Here is a 19,098-nt window from a genome sequence, read left to right as displayed (position 1 = left end):
CCCTCCCTCCCTCCCTCCTTCCTCCTCCCGCTCCCCGTCCTCGCCTTCCTCGTCCGCCGCCGCCGCCGGGAGCCCGCAGAGGGCTCGCCCCGCCGCCCGCAGCCATGTCCAAGCCGCCGCCGCCCAAGCCGGCCAAGCCAGGTAAGGCGCGAGGGAGGGTCCCGGCGGCCCGCGGAGCAGCCGGGTGCCGGCTGACGGAGCCCCGCGGAGGGGGGCGCGGGGCCGAGCCGCCCTCCCGCTGCCTTCCTCTTCCTCGGCTGGGCGCCGCGGCGCCGGGGAAGCTTCCAGAAGGCCCCGTCAGGCCCCCGCTGGCCGGGAAGCCGTCAGGGAGGCGGTGCGGGGCGAGTCCCGCGGCCGAGGCTCGGGAGCAGCCCCGCGGGGAGCCCCCGCCGCCCGCCCCTACTCCCCTGCCAGCGCCCTGAGGCGGAGCTCTTGCCCCGGGCCCCTGTCGCGGAGAGTTAGCTTCCACGGCCTGACAAAAAAAAAAAAAAAACACATAAAAGCACATCTTTGGTTTTTTTTTTCCTTCTAAAAACGTGCTGAAAAGAATGATTAGAAGTGGCGTAGTTTTCAAACTTAGGGTAAAGATGTCTTCCTGCGGGTCAACGTACACGCTCCTCTGTCAAAATTTAAGCTATTAGGTTTAGCTTTCTTCTTAACGCTTTCCAAAAATACCTCGAGCCTAACCAAACACTTGAACAGCTTGTAACTTTTGAATTCGTTTAGAGGAAGTGCAACACCAGTTTAGGACACTTAACCCATCTATCTACCTACCTGCAGAAGCAAAATCTGTGAAAGCTCCCTGAATGCGGAGTTCCACCCCTGGGGGAATTTCCTCTGCTCTTTAATCTGCTAAGCATCTTTCAAAACTGACCTTGCCCACGGGGAAAATAAGGCAGTACTAGAAGTATGGCCCTTGTGGTCTGCCATTGAAAACCTGTATGAGGAAATCTGTGGGCTTCTGAAAGGGTGTGGTGTTATTTTAACAGCCAAATATGTACAAAAAAAAAATCTAGAGTGGGTAACTCAGTGTCGATTTGCAGAAAGATGGGTTAAAGTTAAGATTCTTAAGGAATTTCAGGAATCAAGCTATTTAACCTCCCAGAGCTACAAGGCTAACTCCGGCGTTTTATGTCTAATGTTGGGCATTCTTCACGAGTTTACTGCGATGCAGTTTTGTGGTACGACTGATCTGATAAAATGCAGGCTGCCATCAAAAGGTGAGGTTCTCTGTACCTGCACCATATCCCTTTTCCATTCTGTTTAGTGATGGGGCAAGCTGGATTGGTGTTCCGACACTACAGAACACTTTCTTGTTAGGTTATTCTTATATTACAATGAACTTGCTGATCTGGTTTACCACATGATTGCTTGACACAGCAAAAGGAAATGGGTAGAAATAAATGGCAGAAGAAGAAAGAGGAAGAGAATAAGGCTTTCTTAGTAGTTGTTCTCAGGGTCAATTAATGAAAGTCTTTTTGAAAAACGTCTTCTTTTTGAAAAGAGAAAGTGAGGCTATTGTGTTAATGTAATTCCAAGGCAGGAAGAGACTGTCTTCTAGTTTACTCCAAAATATTTTGTACAGCTGGCTTCTCTCTGTGTATAATACCAGTTATGTTTTTAATACTGTCATTGGATCTCTTGGGGTTATAGGCATTAAAATGTAGCAACTTAAAGACATAAATATAGGGGCTGCATGTTGTGAAACAATTCCTGTAGCTTTTGATACAAATTGATGTATCTGTTAGCAACTTCTAGGCTGCAGATGATGGAATGTTTTCTCAGTGCATTTGATGAGGCTGTTAATTTTTCTTCGTTATTATTAGGTATCCAGACTGTAACCTGATACGTAGCCTGTGTCAGAGGACATCAAACCTGCTTGCCTTGCCACTGAATAGTTACAATTCAAGACAGATAGGAAACAAGACTTCGGCTGCTGCAGTTCTCTACAAATTTATTTATTTATTTATTTTTTAAATAGGAAAAACTGCAAACTAGGTAGAAATGGAAGGAGATGCAGCCAGTGGTAGAGAAGTATGTGTAGTGAAATACTCATTTCTAAAACAGTGAGAGTGTTCATCATGGGGCTGTTGGAGATTACAGCTGGAAGGCCAGACAGTGCTTTGAAAATGTGCAAAACAGGACGTGCTAAGGGAAGAATACTAATTACAGCATTAAATGTGGTTTTCTTCTGTACATGAGAGATTTTTACCTGATCAAATACTCTTCACTTCTAATAATCCTGCTGCATGAGCAGTGCATTGGATTTCTTTGTGAAGAGGGGGTTTTGTCATTTTAGATTTTAGACAGTTGTCTGATACATTTGTCAGCTCTTGAGCTATATTTTGGCAACTGTGGTTAACCTTTCAGTAAGGGGCTGTGGTTGTTTTTAGTGGCTTTAGGAAGCTTCTAATTTTTATCGTTTTGTGACTTTTTCCTTTAAAACAATCCAGCTTTCAAAGAAGCCATCTCCTCACTTTGCTTTTCTGCTGAGGCTCTTCATACCATTCTTGCTTTCAGGCCTGTTTTTCTATTTAGACCTGCCACTGGAGATACAAAAGAGTGGAGTGGGAGCTGAGAATAGTTGAAGCTTTCTTCTAGCTTTCCTTCACTACGCAAGGGTAGGATTTCTCCTCCGTCTTTCAAAAGCTCTATTGATGTCTCAAACTACATTATTCTTTTTAGAGTTCATTAACCTCTTAAACATTCTGTGTCTGATGTTGATTCTGTTTACAAAAACTACTTAATAAATCCTTTGAACCTGACAAGCTGTATTGACTTGTGCTAGTTTTTTCCTTAAACAGTGTTCTGTGATTACACTTTTTTGACTTGAGCCTTACACTTCGTGCAGCAACATCTTTTCGGGACCTGAAAATGTTATGTTAATATTTTTAAAGAAATCTTCCTTATTTTCGTACTATCCCGATAAGGTAAGATTTATTGATCCTGGCACAGAGTCCACATAATACTTACATTTTACAGAGAAAGACAGGATTTTGTCCCAAGGAAATTACAATTTAAAATGATTCCAGTTGATAGGAAGGGAGGCAGAAGGAAACATAACATATGTAACAGAACGGCTCACTGCCTTAAAGTAGGTCTGTTGCCTTCGCAGCCACTAGTAGCTTTCACAGTTAAAAATAGAATTTTGAATATAAATATTTAGTTTGAACCACAGTCAAGTACTTTTCATGTTACTGAGATGAAGTAGGAGCTGTGGCACTTACAGGAGTCACAGGAGCAGAAAATATACCCTGAGTGGTACGCTAAGGTCTTGACAGCCAGATGGCTCAAACTAATCCCTTTTGTAGTCACTGAAAGGTTTCTGTCAGCTAGGGAGAGGTGAGCATGTGAGTGTGGGGAGCTGTGCCTTAGCCTCGAGCTTGAAAGTGGGAGGCTGTGGGGCGGACATTAGCACAACTATTAAACAGCACCAACATGAATGCTAAATTTCCGTTTCTGACCCCGGACCCTCCATTTACTGCAAGCTGCTTGCTGGGGCTACAAACAGGCTTCCTGCAAGTGAAGGCATTCTCTGTATTTGGAAAATTAAACTGCTAAGAAGAGGAAGATTAAAACATCAAACTGCTGATCAAAATTAATTTATGAAATTGTATGCATCAAACACAAAGTGTCCACATATATCTTCACTGAGAATATTCTTAATTCTGATTTTCTGTAAACAAACGCTGTTTGTTCTTTCTGCTCCAGTTATTGATGGGTGCAGTCCATGGTTGTTGCTGGGCTACCCCACTTTGTCATCTATGCTGGTACCAGTCTGTCCTTTGGATTCATTTCTCTGTATCCCTAAACAGAGTCCCAGTCTTTTTTGCTGGATTAATGCCCCCCTGCCCTCCCCCCCTCCCATTTGTGTGCCCTTGTTCACTTTTCTAACAGAGCGCTATTTAAAAGTGGAAGCTGGCTCTCTAAACACTGGTACCTCTACTTCTTGTCTGTCTTAAAGTGGTCCTTAAATGTTGTATTGTACTCAGTTGTGTCTCTATGCAAAAATCTTTGAGCAAAATGCCAGATTTCAAGGAGCAGTCCTGTAAAACATATTCCCACTCTTTAATCCTTCTTGAACGTCTGAGTGTAACAGCACCTTATTTTCCTGTTCCTGAAAAGTCAGGGGAGGAAAGTTTCCATCTGCCCTTAATGTCCTTCTAAGAAAACAGCATGCTTCCAAAGACACATGCATTATCATAACACAAGCATTACTTTCCTTGTTAAAGTGAAGTGCAAACATATCACAAATGATCCTGATCTATAGTTTTCCCATAATGCCAGCTCTCACAAAAAGCATCGTGGCTTCCAATTGCTGCTGTTGCCAGGCTGTGTAATTCCTTTGTAGGGTCCTAAATCAACACTGAGAAAGCACCAACTGTTTGTGACAGCACATCATCTGTGAGGCAGAAGATGTTTTGCATGCTTCAGAGAAAATCATCTGAATGTGCATCAAAATGCACAATTTGTGTTCTGGGAGGAGACTCTGAAACTTGCATAGGCCCTTGAACCTGTCCTTTTTCTCCCTACCCTGGAGCTTATTCATACTTTCTCTTTTTGGTCAAATTGTTACAGGTGGGGATTGAAATTAGTTGTTGTTAATCAAATTTCTGCTAGACTCTCCCTTATTCTCAGCTTTGTCTGTGCAGCCTTGGAGGATGGTCGCAGCCTAATGGCTGGTGACAGTTAGCCAAGAATTAGTTTGAACTCTTATGGAAGTTGATGGACTTGAAGTTTTCTAATTTGTGTGTAGAAGACCAGGGTCCGCAGTGCGGAGAGTATCCCATTCCCTCTGTTACAGGCACTGTAACAGTGCGCTGTGATATCCAGGGAGTCTTTATCTAAAGAAAGTTAATTACTCTGATTTTTATGGTAGTCTAGTGCTACTCACTCTAAATGTAGTCGATGAAAAGATGCTCCATCGTGACCAATATCTGATTTGTAAAATGTTGTTTGGATCATTCAGTGAAATTTGATTGTGTCTGTCTCTGGCAGGAGAACCAGGATGTAAAATTCTAGCAAAAGACCTGTATTGGTTCACTGGAGCCAAGCCTTGATTGGCTTATAATCATGACTATTTTAACTAAAATAAATGGCTCTCACATCCAGGAAGGTGTCGTGCTGTGTGTTTTTTGTTATTGTTAGTTTTGTTTGTTTGTTTGTTTTTGCTGAATAAGTAATACAAATTGACTAACAAAGTTGTTTTCCCTCCCCTTTAGTGCTAGAAGTTTGGCCTCACTGAGATGGCTAAATAAATAATGCCATGCAAGAATCAGTCTCTTCTCTTTCTTTCACAGGTGAAAGCAAATAAGAGGAAAGCAGAAAATGCTTTAGGTGCAAATTGAGTGGAATTTTAATGCTGGTGTCTGTGACAGCATTGAGAAGCTGGTGTAAAAGGACAGAAGGGAAGTGGGGGGGGGAACATTACTGAGAGAAACTAAATCTGCTGCAACTAAATTTGTTGCAAAAACACTTAGCACTTCTTTGAAAACAACTTTCTATTAATGATACTGCAATTAAAATCAAAATTGTTAGGAAACAAAGTTTCTAGTCCTTTGAAAAAAAACTTTTTTTTTTTAAACTTTGTATTGGAAAACCCAGTAGAGGTCTTGTGTAGTTCAGTATATATCAGAAGCTGCATTTTTAAACTGTTGTTACTGTTTAGTACCACAGTTTCTTTCCTTTCATGAGTGTTATTTGTTACTCAACTGTTAAGAGGAATCTGAGTTGCCTGTTCCCTTTCTTGATAAAAGCATTCTGTAGGAGAAATTATCAGAAAGAATTCAGAGGAATTTAGGTTGACTCACCTTGTCCTGCTGCTGGGTGAGGGTTTGTTAAATTGTGACGTGGGTGTTTTGTATGCTGAGTTCACTTGACTGTGTAGTGTGTGTAATAAATTATCCTTTTTTGTCAGATAGTTGTATTATAGATGTTTAATAAAAATCCTGTGAAAAGGGAAAAGGCAGACTTGTGGCTGAAGTACGGAACTGAAAAGGACTGTTCAGATTTGTCCCTGCAGTTACCGTGAGATATCTCTGCACTGTGCTTCTACTTTTTATTTTCAGAAGTGGTACTGCCTTTGTTAGTTATGCTGATAACAAAGTTGTTAATCTTAGCCTGATACCTTGAGACCTCAAAAATAAAATAAAATAAGAAAGTAGATGTGTCTTTTGCATTTTGGTTATTTTGTTCTAGAAATACCCGTTCAGGAGGTGCAGCCAGTCTACTTAAGCAAATCTAAATCAGTGCTAATAACCATCATCTCCATCCTACCGGAATCTTACAAAGTGGTTAGTGAAAGGAGAGTAGTAAAGAGGAGCACAGCAGGTCCTCAGGCACTTTCTAATTTTGTGCTTATTCCAGAGGACACTAGCCAGGAAAAGATGTAATTTTGTATGCAAGCCTAGGGATGTGCATTGCTAGATAAAAGTACTTGTATTCAAGTGATTGTGGCTACTCGTGTGCCTAGTAAAAAACAGGTTATTGGTATTTCCAGAATGGGGGCACTAGTTTAATATGCCCCTTGAGTCCCTATGTTTTGTTGTTTTTAAATCTCATTAATTTATGAGATTTAATTAATCTCTGGGAGAAAAAAAAATTTACCCTGTGAAGTGCTAAAATCATATTATTCTTTGCTCTTAAATGCAGCAATGTAAACAGGCTTAACATCTGTTTATCAAGAAATACTTAAAAGATAATTTGAAAATGCCAGTAGTAAGTAGTGTTTAACTCCATATGAAGTACTGTAAAACTAAAGTTTACCAGACTTACTGTTTTGTAGATGCAGATCTGTACTTCATCAGAGGGAAATGTTCAGGAATGTGCTGTGCTGTGAAGCCATGAATAAACATTTGGGGAAGTAACTCTGTATTTCTATTGTATAGAATAAAACATAAACAGAAAACAAATTACCTTTAGTTTAAAAAACATTTCAACAGTGCTTTTATCAGCTTCAGTATTTACATTTTCTAAAACTTCCCCAGTTTTAGAAAACTGTTAAACTCTGGGTATGCGTGTAGTACATTATTACTGGAAATGCATGCTGTACAAAGATCTATATTTCTTGCTTTTCTCTATCTTCTGCCATCTTACCATTTCTGCTTTATTATTTGTTATTCTTCCCTTTTGGTCTCCAGTTTCTCCTTTTACTTAAGTAGAACCTTGAAAAGTAGTGTTTGATGCTTAAAGTCATTAAAGTATATAGTGTGCAGTCCTTTTGTGCATTTTACTGCCATCTATTCAAGAAAAAGTCTTAGATAAGGAACAGTATTCTGTACCACCCACCCCTTTATGTTACCCATCCTGGTTTGTCACCCCTTGTTCTTTCTCCATATGTGTTTTTGTTTTTTTTTTTTTTTATTGACTACTAGTCACAGTTTGGACACTTAATTCTGAAGCACTTGCGTCTATGACACATTATTGTTTGCTTGTTTTGTTTTCATCATTTCAATCCACGTAATGAATAGGGGTTTCATTCTTTTTAGCTGCTGCCACAGTACAGGTAGTTAGTTTCTGGAGTGTGGGTCTGTAAAGTGTTGAACCCGTTATGTCTAAGTAATGGCTGCTGTGTGAGAGAGAATTCTAATAGAATTAGAATTCTCAAGGAGAAAAAAAAATATCTGGGAGAAGCATGGGATATAGCTACAAACTGGAAGAAAAAAACGTGCATACGTTTGGTAATTAAGAAAGTTAACAGTTCAATTTTATGGATATATCATTACATGTACTTAGACATAAAAAAAGCTTAATAGTACTAGATAAATGTTTTGCATAGCAGTTATGCATTGATAGATGTCCCTATATAAACATAGACTGTGCTATGGCTCTTGCTCAAGAACATCTAGAGGTATTTGAAGATGTCTTTCAAAAGCTACTCCAAGACTTCAGGATATCGATCAAAATGGCAGACTGATCAATATGGCAGCTTATACAGTTGAGTACCATCCCTCTTTCTCAAGCCTGTCAGCATATATATATATTTAGACTGAGATTTCTAAAGCCCTTAAGTTAGCCAAAATGCTTAAACTCTAAAACTCCCGTCAGTAGGCTATTTGCGGTCAGAAAGAGTACCTCTATTAAGAAAGTATCTCGAGACATTTTTTGCCTCCTCTTCTTTAGAGAAGGATAAGGGGTTATTCTTAAGAGGTAGGGAAACTTACTCTCTTGTTGCTCAATTCTTTCCACATAATTTACACCTTAACATACTGTGCAAGAGTCTGTGTAACCACACTTTGTTGTACAGTGTGAATCTTTGGCAGTAAATTCATCAGTGACAGAAAATATAAATAGCCTTTTCTAAGTAGTGCATTGTCTTAATGAACCAAAGAACTGCTTTGATTATAAGTTAGTCTGCATAACGTGAAATATAATTTAAGAACCTGCAGTACAGCGTGGCTTACTTACATAGTTGTGATATTTAAAAGCAAACAAATGTGTGTATATTTTTCCATCCAGCTCAGTATATTTCAGCAGTTCAATTAATAAAATTATAGAATGTATGTGTTTCTTCTCCTGAACCCATCTTATACCTTTTGCTTTGTATGCTCGAAATACACCTAGATTGAGTATTTTTAAATGTTTACAGGGATGATTCTCTTGCAGTTAATGTAGTTAAATTTCTGCCTCTCTGTGCTAAAGTTATGTTTTCCGGGCCTGGATGCTGCTATAAGAGTCTCTTAAAACTGCCCTATTAAAATAAACATTGCTTACTCAGTGGAATTATAAACACTAGGTTATTTTAAGCATGTAAGCAGAATACCTTATAAGTTGTACATTACATAAATAGGACTTGCTGACCATGATCATTTTACTTCAAGTCCTTCAATGATTTTTGTGCCATTGTGTTATTTTTTTGATTAATAATGACTGCAAGTATGAGAGCATAGGACAGACATCAGTCATTGCTTTGTTTCTTTATTCCTTCCTTAATTCTGTAGAAATTGACATTATTTAAAAAAAAAAAAAAAAAAAAAAAAAAACAAGTATATGGGTGAGTAAATGATTGAAACTGCAATTTATCTCAGAAACCAGTGACAATACTTAAGTTGATTTACATGGTTAGCCATGAAGACTGTTAGATGTGTAGGACTGGTCAGTTGACCCATTTCCTTCAGAATCACGCTGCTTGGTTCAGTGTTTTCATCATTACTTTCATTGATAAAAATTCGTACCACAAACTCATTCAGCAAGCAGTTTTAAGGGTTAAGAAAAGGAATTTACTTGGATTTGGGGGCTGTATGTGTATGCAGTGTTTAGAAAGCATGGTATTAATAATTTTTATTTTTTTATATTTTTTTAGGGCAGGTTAAAGTGTTCAGAGCCCTGTATACATTTGAACCCAGAACAGTAAGTATATCCAGATTTTGGGATTTGGAGGGGCTTCTTTTAAAACTTTTCTATAATAACATTTCTTTAGTTCTGCTAGGATTGGACTATCAGACTTGCTGTACTACTTTTTCATTGAAAACGTGTGTTGACGGGTACTGGTTCTTAAACATGACTTTTCTTTTCTTCCAAAGGCAACAAGGATAATTGAGAGAGAACTGAGAGAGTTGATGAACTGTGACCAGCCAAGAAAGGGGAAGAAGTTAACAAACAAGATATATTTCACTGCTTTTGTTGCACAGTGTTCAGTTGGAAAGACCACAGTCTTTCTTTAGCAGTCAGGAAGATGACAGATCCAAAAAGTTAGCTGCAGGCAAGTCAAACTACAGTATCAGACTGTCAGGCAGTTGTCTAGTACCTACAGAATTAGAACTATGGTCATTTTGAAAGAAACACTGAATAGACTCTGCTTTTTAAAGGTATTTATTTTACTTAATTATACACACCCAGATTTCTGTTTACCCTTACTTTTATTTTAATTATTTTTTAAGCCAGATGAACTGTACTTTGAAGAAGGAGATATCATTTACATCTCAGACATGGTGAGTCTGACACATCCCGTACAGACTATATACTTCTGAGATGCAGTATATCCCTTATAAACTCTTTTCTCCTTTCTCTTCAGAGTGATACAAACTGGTGGAAAGGAACTTGCAAAGGGAGAACTGGACTAATTCCAAGCAACTATGGTAATGTCTAGAATAATTTCGTTTGGTAAGATCATTCACAATCAAAGGAAATGGCCAAATGAAAATTACTGATACACTTTCTTTCAGACACTGTTAACAATATTGGCATTTAACAGTACTCTGCCAGGGTATTTTGGAATACTTCTGCAATATCACTTACACTATGAATATCACTATTCATCAGCAGTGTACAGGCTGTGAGTTTGCCAAGTATTTGTTTCTAAGTGTGCATGTAACAGCAGGAGATGTTCTTAGTTTTGAGAGGAAGAACACATGGATATAAGGGAGGATTCTATAGGATGCACGCAACTCATGGGCTTACATTTTTGATATCCTTAGTGAATGTATTCCAACTTTTAAGATCTTAGTAGCAGTGTCTTAGATGTATTCTTTCCGTTTGTATATTGCTTTTGGTTTGAGGTGTTTTTTTTGTTTGTTTGTTTGTTTTTAAATAAATCTAATGATGGACACAAGTCCTTTCATAACTTGGAGCTCGAGAAGCTGGCAGAGCTTCTGGGTGGCTTCTTAGACAGATAGATTATCAATAGTTGAAATGTTAAGTAAATACTGTATGTGGACAGGAGTCTAAAGCAGATGAGCAGTTCTGTAGATATCCTTTGCTTTTTTGTCTTTTTTTTACCCTGCTGAAGAAATAGGGCTGTTTTGTTTGACATTTGTTGGTTTTTAATGAACCTATTCAGCCACAGAAGGAAATGTTTTCTTGATTGCACCAACATTAAACATACCTGTTTTGACAGAATAGAAATTGCTTTTTCACATTCAACAAAAATCATTTTGAAAAGCCATTAGTATGGTAATCACAGCAAAATTCTTCCAAGTCCACCCAGGAAATGTAGGCAGAGTAGCAGAGTCACGTGACAGGTTGCATCAGAACTGTTAGTATTTTGGTAACTGTGTGGTTGCTCTGTGTTGTCCCTTCTTCACCAGGAGACATGGTAGCAATGCTATATGGTTCCCCACCCTGAACTGTACTTAGTAGAATTATATGAGTAGAGGACTACAGTGCAGTTATTGAGACCATAGTGTACAATTTCACTTGCAGAAAAACTTTGTGACTTCTAGAATGACTATTCCTGCCAGAGATGATTGCTGTTATATACAAGAGTAGTTTAAAGGTGCTTACCTGCACTCAAATTTCTTTTGGACATTGAAGTGTGCTGTATTTAAAATAAAAGCAGCAACTATCAATTTGGAGAACTTGCTTCCAGTCTTTCACTGCAAAAATTATCCGAGCAGCATTTAGCTTTCATCAGCATTGGTGAGTCTGTACCTGGAGTACTGTGTGTAGTTCTCAGCTCCCCTGTACAAAAGGGACATGGAGTTACTGGAGCGAATACAGTGAAGGGCCATAAAGATGAAGGGACTGGAGCACCTCTCCTATGAAGAAGTGGTGTGGTCTTCTTCCTTGGCAGTCTTCAAAAGCTGTCTGGACATGGTCCTGGGCAACCTGCTCTGGGTGGCTTTACCTGAGTAGGGGCACGGGACTAGATGACTTTCAGAGGACCCTTCCAACCTCAACCGCTCTGATTTTAGGCCAGAAGGATATGTCTGTGCACATGCTTTTGCAAAATTTCATGTGTAAGCAGAACAGAAACCTATGTAGAACCTAAGAATGAAGAGTGCTAGGAACATGTTTTCCATTTTAGACATACAAAATCTTCATAAATTTGCTTCCGCTGGTCATCACGGTTAGGTCTGCCTAGGTTTTTAGTCTTAACTACTGAAACAGTGATATCTCCTCATGTGCTTCAGCAACCTTTTTGAGGAAGGTGGAGACAGGCGTGAAACTGCTGAGGCTCTGGTGGGGTCTTGTACTCCACTTGCTGGGCTTGAAGGAACATGTCTGAATAGAAAAGCTGATGAAGCTAGAGTTATGAGCAAGTGTTATCTGCATTAAAAATACTTATTACTGAACTTCTGACAGTTTTATAAGGACAAAATTATTTTTAGGTTTCTGAGAGAGTGTTATGCTTTATGAAAGTTAATGCTTTCTGCTGTTCATTACAAGCACTACCAAATATCACTAGGGCATTCTGCTAATGTGATGGCTGTCCACTTCTGCTCTACTTTAGGATTCTCTTCACTGCTGGCACAAACTTTTGGAACCTGAAGTACTGGAATCTAGCAGTTCTATTTTATTCACAGTTAGAGAAACATGAAATAAGAATACGTTATGACAATCTTCAGACTTCTGTTTCTGATAATTGAAATATATTTGCCTGCATTGCATCTGATTGTAGTAGCAGTTGGATCTGAGAAACATACTCTTATATTCTCCCTGCCTAGGGTAACAAGCTGTAGAGCAAGGACATAGGGAGTCTACTCATCTCAGATTGTATTTATCTGTTTGCATAGTAGTAACAAGCTTTTTCACCTAAAAACTACTAAAAAAAAAAGGAGTTGCCAAATCACAGCTGCACTTTCAGCTGTTCCACAGTGCTGTTCAGTTTCTTTTTTCTGTTGCAACAGCACAGTGACCAGGAACTTGTTGGCTTCTCTTCTCTAGTAAAACCTAAAGCTTGTGAGATGAAGCAAAGACCTACAGAAGCCTCAACTTGAATCTGCTTACTGCTATATTCATTGCTTCTGCAGTTATGATTTGCAGATCTCCTGTAAGTTTTCCAGGGAAAATAAAAACCTCTGTTAAATAAGTTGTAAGTCTGTTGACAGTGGGTTTTCTTAGCTATCTTTCAGAGACCCCTTGGAAATAATTCACTTATAACTACAGAAGGCAAGCTGTAGGTTGAAAGCCTAGTCACATGCAGTTACTTAGGAACATTCCAATTGTGGAAAGGCAAGTAACAACTGAGATAAAATATTACCAGATACCTAATGCCTTGCAACCTCTGATCAATTCAGTGCTGTGCTTTGAAGTTTTTACAAGCGCTTTTCTGAATTGCTTTACCATACATAAGAAATTGAAGTGTATCTGACTAGTCCATCAGGCACAAGTCCCCTTTCATATGTGAATCAAATATGTATTACTGTCTCCTGTAGAACAAATAGCAAGTTTTATTTCTGTACAGAAATCAAGTATCTCTTCAGTTTCAGATGTAGTTAGAATGTACTGTCTGTTTCATTTCAGTGGCCGAGCAAGCTGAATCTATTGATAATCCATTGCATGAAGCTGCCAAGCGAGGTAAGTGTGACTTGGATTTTAGTTGTGTAATGCTAAAAGACTGTTTTGTGTTAAAATAATGTATTTAGAATGAAGTTACCCTGTCTGTTTTGTTTATCTGATATCTTGAACTGTCAAGATAGTTATTTGCTGAAGTTCAGCAGCTTTCAGAAGCTGGTTTACAGTCTGGGAAAATTGCCACTCTCTGTGACATGATTGTATACACAGCAGAAGAAGTTGGTGTCATCCATTTAGCTGTGCAGGGACCTGAAGGTCTCCTGTGAAGGAGGAAGAGATGTTTGCTATGAGTTGGACAGGTTGTTTTACAAATTATAGCTGTTTCTGATAACTTTTTCTCCTTGTATGTTCATGGCAGGACTGGCAGTTTTCATAAAGAACCAAGTAATGTTTCTATTAGCTTTTAAAAGAAAAAACAAATCAGTAAAACAGAATTGTTTTTCAGGCAATCTAAGCTGGTTGAGAGAATGTTTGGATAACCGAGTTGGGGTCAATGGCTTAGACAAAGCTGGAAACACAGCTCTGTACTGGGCATGCCACGGAGGCCACAAAGGTATGGGAGAATTCATTGGAGATAACTGTCCTCTGATTTTCTTGATTTGCTTGTTAGATAGATTGCTAAATAATAAAGCAAGGATTTTATATATATGTATATATATATATATATATTATTTTTTTTTTAAGAGAAGTTAAAGCTATAAGGGAAGTTCAGGTCTGTCAAACGCTATGTGTTTTGATGTTGCTGTTGAAGTGGGCGTTCTAATCACTGTAACTGGTAGAAGTGGAGCGGGAAGAAGGACAGACAAAAAAAGTGTTGCTTATTTTGTTGTAGTGACTGGTGACTGGTTGTTTCCTGAACATGTTCTGGCTGTTAGAGATTTTCATTAGCTGATTGGATCTCTCTTTCCTTGCATCTTAACTAAAATCTGTACTATGAATGTAAATAAGACCATTTTGTTTCCAGTAAACTCTTTTTTTCCTGTTCTTTGCAGATATAGTGGATGTTCTGTTTACCCAAGCAAACCTAGAGTTAAACCAACAGGTAGGAGGACCCTTACACTACAGATCTGATTTTATTTGTCCTTGGTACAGGCTGAAAGGTTTTTTTTTTCTGTATTTTAATCCTGTTGCTTTTCCCTCTAACTCCACAGAACAAATTGGGAGACACAGCTTTGCATGCTGCTGCATGGAAAGGTTATGCAGATATTGTAGAGATGCTGCTGGCAAAGGGTAAAGATCTTCACCAAGATTTCAACAACCTGTGTGGCAGACGAGCTTCCTGAATTTTTATTAATGTGTATATTTAAACTTTTTTCCTATAACCCAGGTACAATCTCTAGCCAGCTTACCTGCCATGACTTTATATGCCTTACAGAAAATTCTGGCAGCTGTTTAGAAAGTAGACATGTCACCTGCTTAAATTAAATTTCATCCTGCTATGTGGACAAAATTAGGCACTTAACCCCAGAACAGCAGTTCCGTTTCCTTCTTGGAAAGGGAGAGCAGACAGCAATTTCCCTAGCCAGCTGTAGCTTTTGGAAGCTCATCCATATCTTTTAGTCTACTTCAGATCAGTCCATAGATAAGATTTCCTTGTCCATTATTCTGAGCTGTTTTACCCATGCTACTGAAACTCATGTCTTACTTAATGCCATTGCTCAAGGCATACCTGGGACAGTGATTAATAGTGGAAATTTTGTGTTATAAAGGGGCAAGAACAGATCTGAAGAACAACGAGAAGAAACTGGCTTTAGACATGGCAACCAATGCAGCTTGTGCTTCACTGCTTAAGAAGAAACAGAGTGCAGGTATTTATAATTTTGTTCTTCAGATAATTTTTTCCTCTTTGGAGGACACGCTATTTCAGCTGAGTATCAAGATGTTGTTAGTCATAATCACTCTGGAGCTAAGAGTGTTCTTTGGAAGGGTTTGTTTGAATGAGGTGGTTCAGCAGAGGTGTGATAGGCCTGTGGTTCATCACATCCAGTGTAGTTGACTCCACATGAAATGCCATCCTACTTAGCAAGAGGCAAAGGAATTTGTGGAAACAGTAAGGGCTATTCAGAAGAAAAGTGAGGATGGAAACTTCCTTTAGGAGCAGTATACTACAAGGAACAGGGTGTGAGAATAAAGCAGTGTGGCATGTTTTCTCTGTTCTTCTAAACTAAATCAATATCTGCAGAAGCTCCTCTTTTTTTCTGTTTGTTTGGTTTGTTTGTTTGTTTTTGTCTTGCTGCTTTTACAACTTTTTACTCCTATGTCTCTCTAAGTGATGTTCAATGGAGGAATAAAGAAAGAATGCTTTCAGGTATTTATCAAAATAGTCTCTCTGCCTCGCACTTGTGTTCTTCTTTCCTAACAGCCCAATGTCTGTGTACAAAGGCTTCTGGGAGGTAAAAAGGACATTTTACAAAAGTGAACAAGTACTGAATTGTTCAGCGTCACATAAGCAACATCACCTGTGACTTTCAGGATGCTGAAATTTGTGTGGAAACCCTAAGTGAATTACACATACATGTAAGATGAGAAATGTCTTAATGACACAGGCAGTGACAACTTGTACCAGTGGGATGCAGTCTAGCAACTGTACTGTTGAAGGGCTAGCATGGAAAACATGGGAACAGAAGGAATTATTTGTGGGTAATACGCAGTTGTGGGAGTTAAATGATGGAACATCTGACAGTAGCTTTGAAGAATGATGATCAGTTGCAGCAAAAATACTGATCAGCTTTTTCATAGAGGTAATACCCAGATTTCCTAGAAAATGTTGACAAACTATTTCTCTCAATTTTGGCTCTGAAGAAAACAGTTGTAACCAGGGGCAGACTTTCCTCTGTTTCAATATGTGTTGTTGTTTGTTTTTTTTTTCTAATGTTATCTAATCCCTGTTAGAACGACTTATTTTTTTTCCTGTCTTGTTTAGACACCTTGTATGGGACTATCTTCTGTTCTAATGTCCCAGATAATTATATTAATATTTCATTTTGTGGCTCTAGAAACTTTACCTACTTTTGGTTCATTTGCTTCACTCCTAAATTATTTTGTTTCACAGCTGACTAATTTTTCATCCTTAGTCACTTCATCTGTTGCCAGGCTCTGATACTCTCGCACAGTTTTCTTGTTTGTCTTGATATGAGAGCCGATGTTAGTTTTTTAACTGCAGGTTCAATATTAGCTTCCTTACTTGTTTTTCTCTGTAAATTTGGTCATTTATAACCTATGTGATACTGCTAGTCTGTTCTTGTTTGCTCTATTTTCTTGGTCATTTGTATTCATTCCTTTTTTTCTATGACTGGATTCTACGTTTCAGTATTTCAAGTATCTCTCGGTTAAAATATGTTTCTTTTTCAGAAGCTCAGTCCTATTTCAGTGGTCTTCCTGTCCCCATTTTCAAATTTGTTCCTATTTATATGGACCAGATATGGCTTATATCACAGTCTGTCTATAAAACGTTTTGTTTTCTCCAAGGAAGGTTACTTACATTTAACTTCCACAAGTTAAATGTCCAATTTTGCTTTACGTTTTTACACACAGATTCGTGTGTACATGTCACAACTATTGAAGTATATTCTAAGAAATGAGAGTTATTAAAATTGCGCCATACGAATGCAAAAAGATTGTGTCGCTTTTGCTTTTGAGAAAACAGAATCTGTCCTTTCCTAAAGCATGGTCCCTTGAGCACAGGGCTCTACTGTTTCTTGTTTCTTTCCTTCCTTTTCTTTTCCTACTAAAGAGAAAAAACTTTCATATATTTCTTTTATCAAAATGATACAGCAGGTCAGTTTAAATTTACTCGTTTTTATTCTAGAAGTCTAGTATAGCATGGTGATTATTTCTGTGCGTTACATAAGTCTGCACTTGATATTAATAATTAAATATATTATTGCAAAATTATGACTAGGATCTTATGATTCTTTGCTCCCAATAGTACAGAATATTATACATTATATACGATATATGTTACTGTATATTTGAAAATCTGCTGGAAAATAATTATTTATTACAGAAAGCCTTTGCAGTTTATCTTTGTTTAGTCCCAAAGATAGATGTAGTTCTCCAGGTAGTACTGCACTTCAGTACTCCTGTGTTCCGCTTACCATTTTTTCAAAAGCATAAGCTCATAAAGTAATTAGATCTAAGAAATGCTTGCTTAGGAAAAAATGTAGGTGAGGAAAGAGAAGACAATGATGGAGTGTGTTCGATTTTAAGTGGAGAATTGTAGCCATCTAAGCACTTGGAAGAAAATTACATAAACTCTTCTGCCAGTGCAGCCCTCCTTTCCTTTTTGATTTGAAGTTAACATATACAGAAAATACAACTAGAGCGTTCCATCTCTGCTGTACAGCTCCTAACAAGCCAGGAGGTGGCTCCTGAGGGTCACTGAGGACAGACTACATTACATACATATGAGATGTGACTGGCTTAGCCCTACCTTTGCAATCCAGATCTTCAGTCCCAGCATCTGTATAGTGCTAGCATCCCAGAATGATACAGAAATCAGTTTTCTCAGATACTGATTTACAAGCGTTGCAAATCTTTTTTTTTTTTTTTTGTCTGATTTTTATCCCAGGCTAAAAGAGATCTTTTTTGCTTTTTTTCTAGGTACAGTCCGAACATTAAGTAATGCGGAGGAATACCTCGGTGATGAAGACTCCGATTAGCTTTTTCCATTCAGCCTGAAGAACTGTAACCTATGCTATTTCCAAAGCGTCTCTCTAAAACTGTAAAATTATCTTACTTAAAGTATTGCAGTCTTCCAATATAGCTTTCCAAGGGAGCAATCTTCATGTGTATCAGAAGATGCCACATTATAAGTCAGAGTTCCTTTGGAATTATCTGACAGGGGATGCGTGGCTTAGCCTTTCCTTTCTTATCTCTTGAATGGGCAGAGGGGACAGTCTTTTGAACTCACAGTTTTCATCTCAGGCCTTCCCAGCAAGTGCCTTGCATCTCTGGAATACAATCCTCAAATTTGAAAGGTCCCTCTGGGACAGCAGGACACCATTGCTAACATTCCCCAAAGTATCCCTGGGTACAGGTTCCATTGTGCAGCAAGATAATACTGGCAGCGTCAGTACTGGCTGACAGGCGTGAATGCAGATGCTGCTATAGAGCTCCATGTGGAGCCGGTACAACAACATACGGTTTTGGAGGCTTGAGCCTAGGAGTGTTTTGTTGTTGTTGCTTGCTTTTTTTTTTTTTTTTTTTTTTTTTTTTTTTTTTTTTTAATTCCCTATTCATCTCTCTCAGTGTAAGGGGTAGTAGGATCTGGATCTGTCCCTGGATGCTTTTTCTTCTCTACTGCTGTGGGCCCAATCCCTGAAATATAAACTCAGGTGAAATAATTGCTTAAGTCAGTTTTGCTTCAGAAATACACTTAATTTTGGACTTAGTGACTTGATTGTTTTGCTTTTGAAATGCATTCTATTGAAACAATTCATAGTGAAAAGAAGGCTGAATATTTTTCTATTTATCCTGCCTACATTTTTTTTACTGATCTCTTGCTTTTATTTTTTAAGTGTTCTTATATTTGTCCTAAATTACCTCAAAGCTTGACTGTTTTTGAAGGAATGAGGGAAAAGATGTATATCTTTGAAAGAGGTATGTGAATAAACATTTTTAAAATGTGTGGTTTCTTCCTGTGAATTAAAGACAGCTAAGAATTTGAGCCACTTTCAAGCTTTCCTGAAGAGTTAAAGAAATATTTCATTCAGATTGCTGAAATAGCTTCAGCCAAAGACTATACCCTACTGAGGAGTACTTGTGACGGTAGGAGAGTTTGGCAAGTATTTGTGATACAGTCTTACTTTTTAAATTTTTTGGCTAAATTTGCTGTTAGCAACTTTGACAGATTCAGTCCAATAT

The 19,098-nt window shown here is 38.4% G+C and overlaps 1 protein-coding gene across 1 annotated transcript; it reads left to right on the top strand.

Moving 5' to 3' along the window:
* Positions 1-19: 19 nt before the first annotated feature.
* Positions 20-18,416, top strand: OSTF1 (osteoclast stimulating factor 1). The gene is made up of 10 exons (XM_084305545.1): positions 20-141; positions 9,302-9,348; positions 9,879-9,929; positions 10,013-10,076; positions 13,183-13,236; positions 13,679-13,786; positions 14,226-14,275; positions 14,385-14,463; positions 14,943-15,041; positions 17,836-18,416. The coding sequence occupies exons 1-10, from the start codon at positions 105-107 to the stop codon at positions 17,892-17,894; spliced, it is 648 nt and encodes a 215-aa protein (XP_084161671.1). The 5' UTR covers positions 20-104; the 3' UTR covers positions 17,895-18,416.
* The last annotated feature ends 682 nt before the right edge of the window (positions 18,417-19,098 follow it).

This window comes from Netta rufina (genome assembly GCF_964035555.1).
Source record: "Netta rufina genome assembly, chromosome: Z".
NCBI classification, from domain to species: Eukaryota; Metazoa; Chordata; class Aves; order Anseriformes; family Anatidae; genus Netta; species Netta rufina.
This window is presented reverse-complemented; position numbering and strand designations above follow the sequence as displayed.

Bases quoted from the DNA above. Each gene is read 5' to 3' on its own strand.
- OSTF1 (XM_084305545.1), top strand. From the start codon at position 105: ATGTCCAAGCCGCCGCCGCCCAAGCCGGCCAAGCCAG. The intron at 9,930-10,012 runs GTGAGTCTGACA...CTTTCTCTTCAG, and splicing joins TCATTTACATCTCAGACATG to AGTGATACAAACTGGTGGAA. The intron at 10,077-13,182 runs GTAATGTCTAGA...GTTTCATTTCAG, and splicing joins ACTAATTCCAAGCAACTATG to TGGCCGAGCAAGCTGAATCT.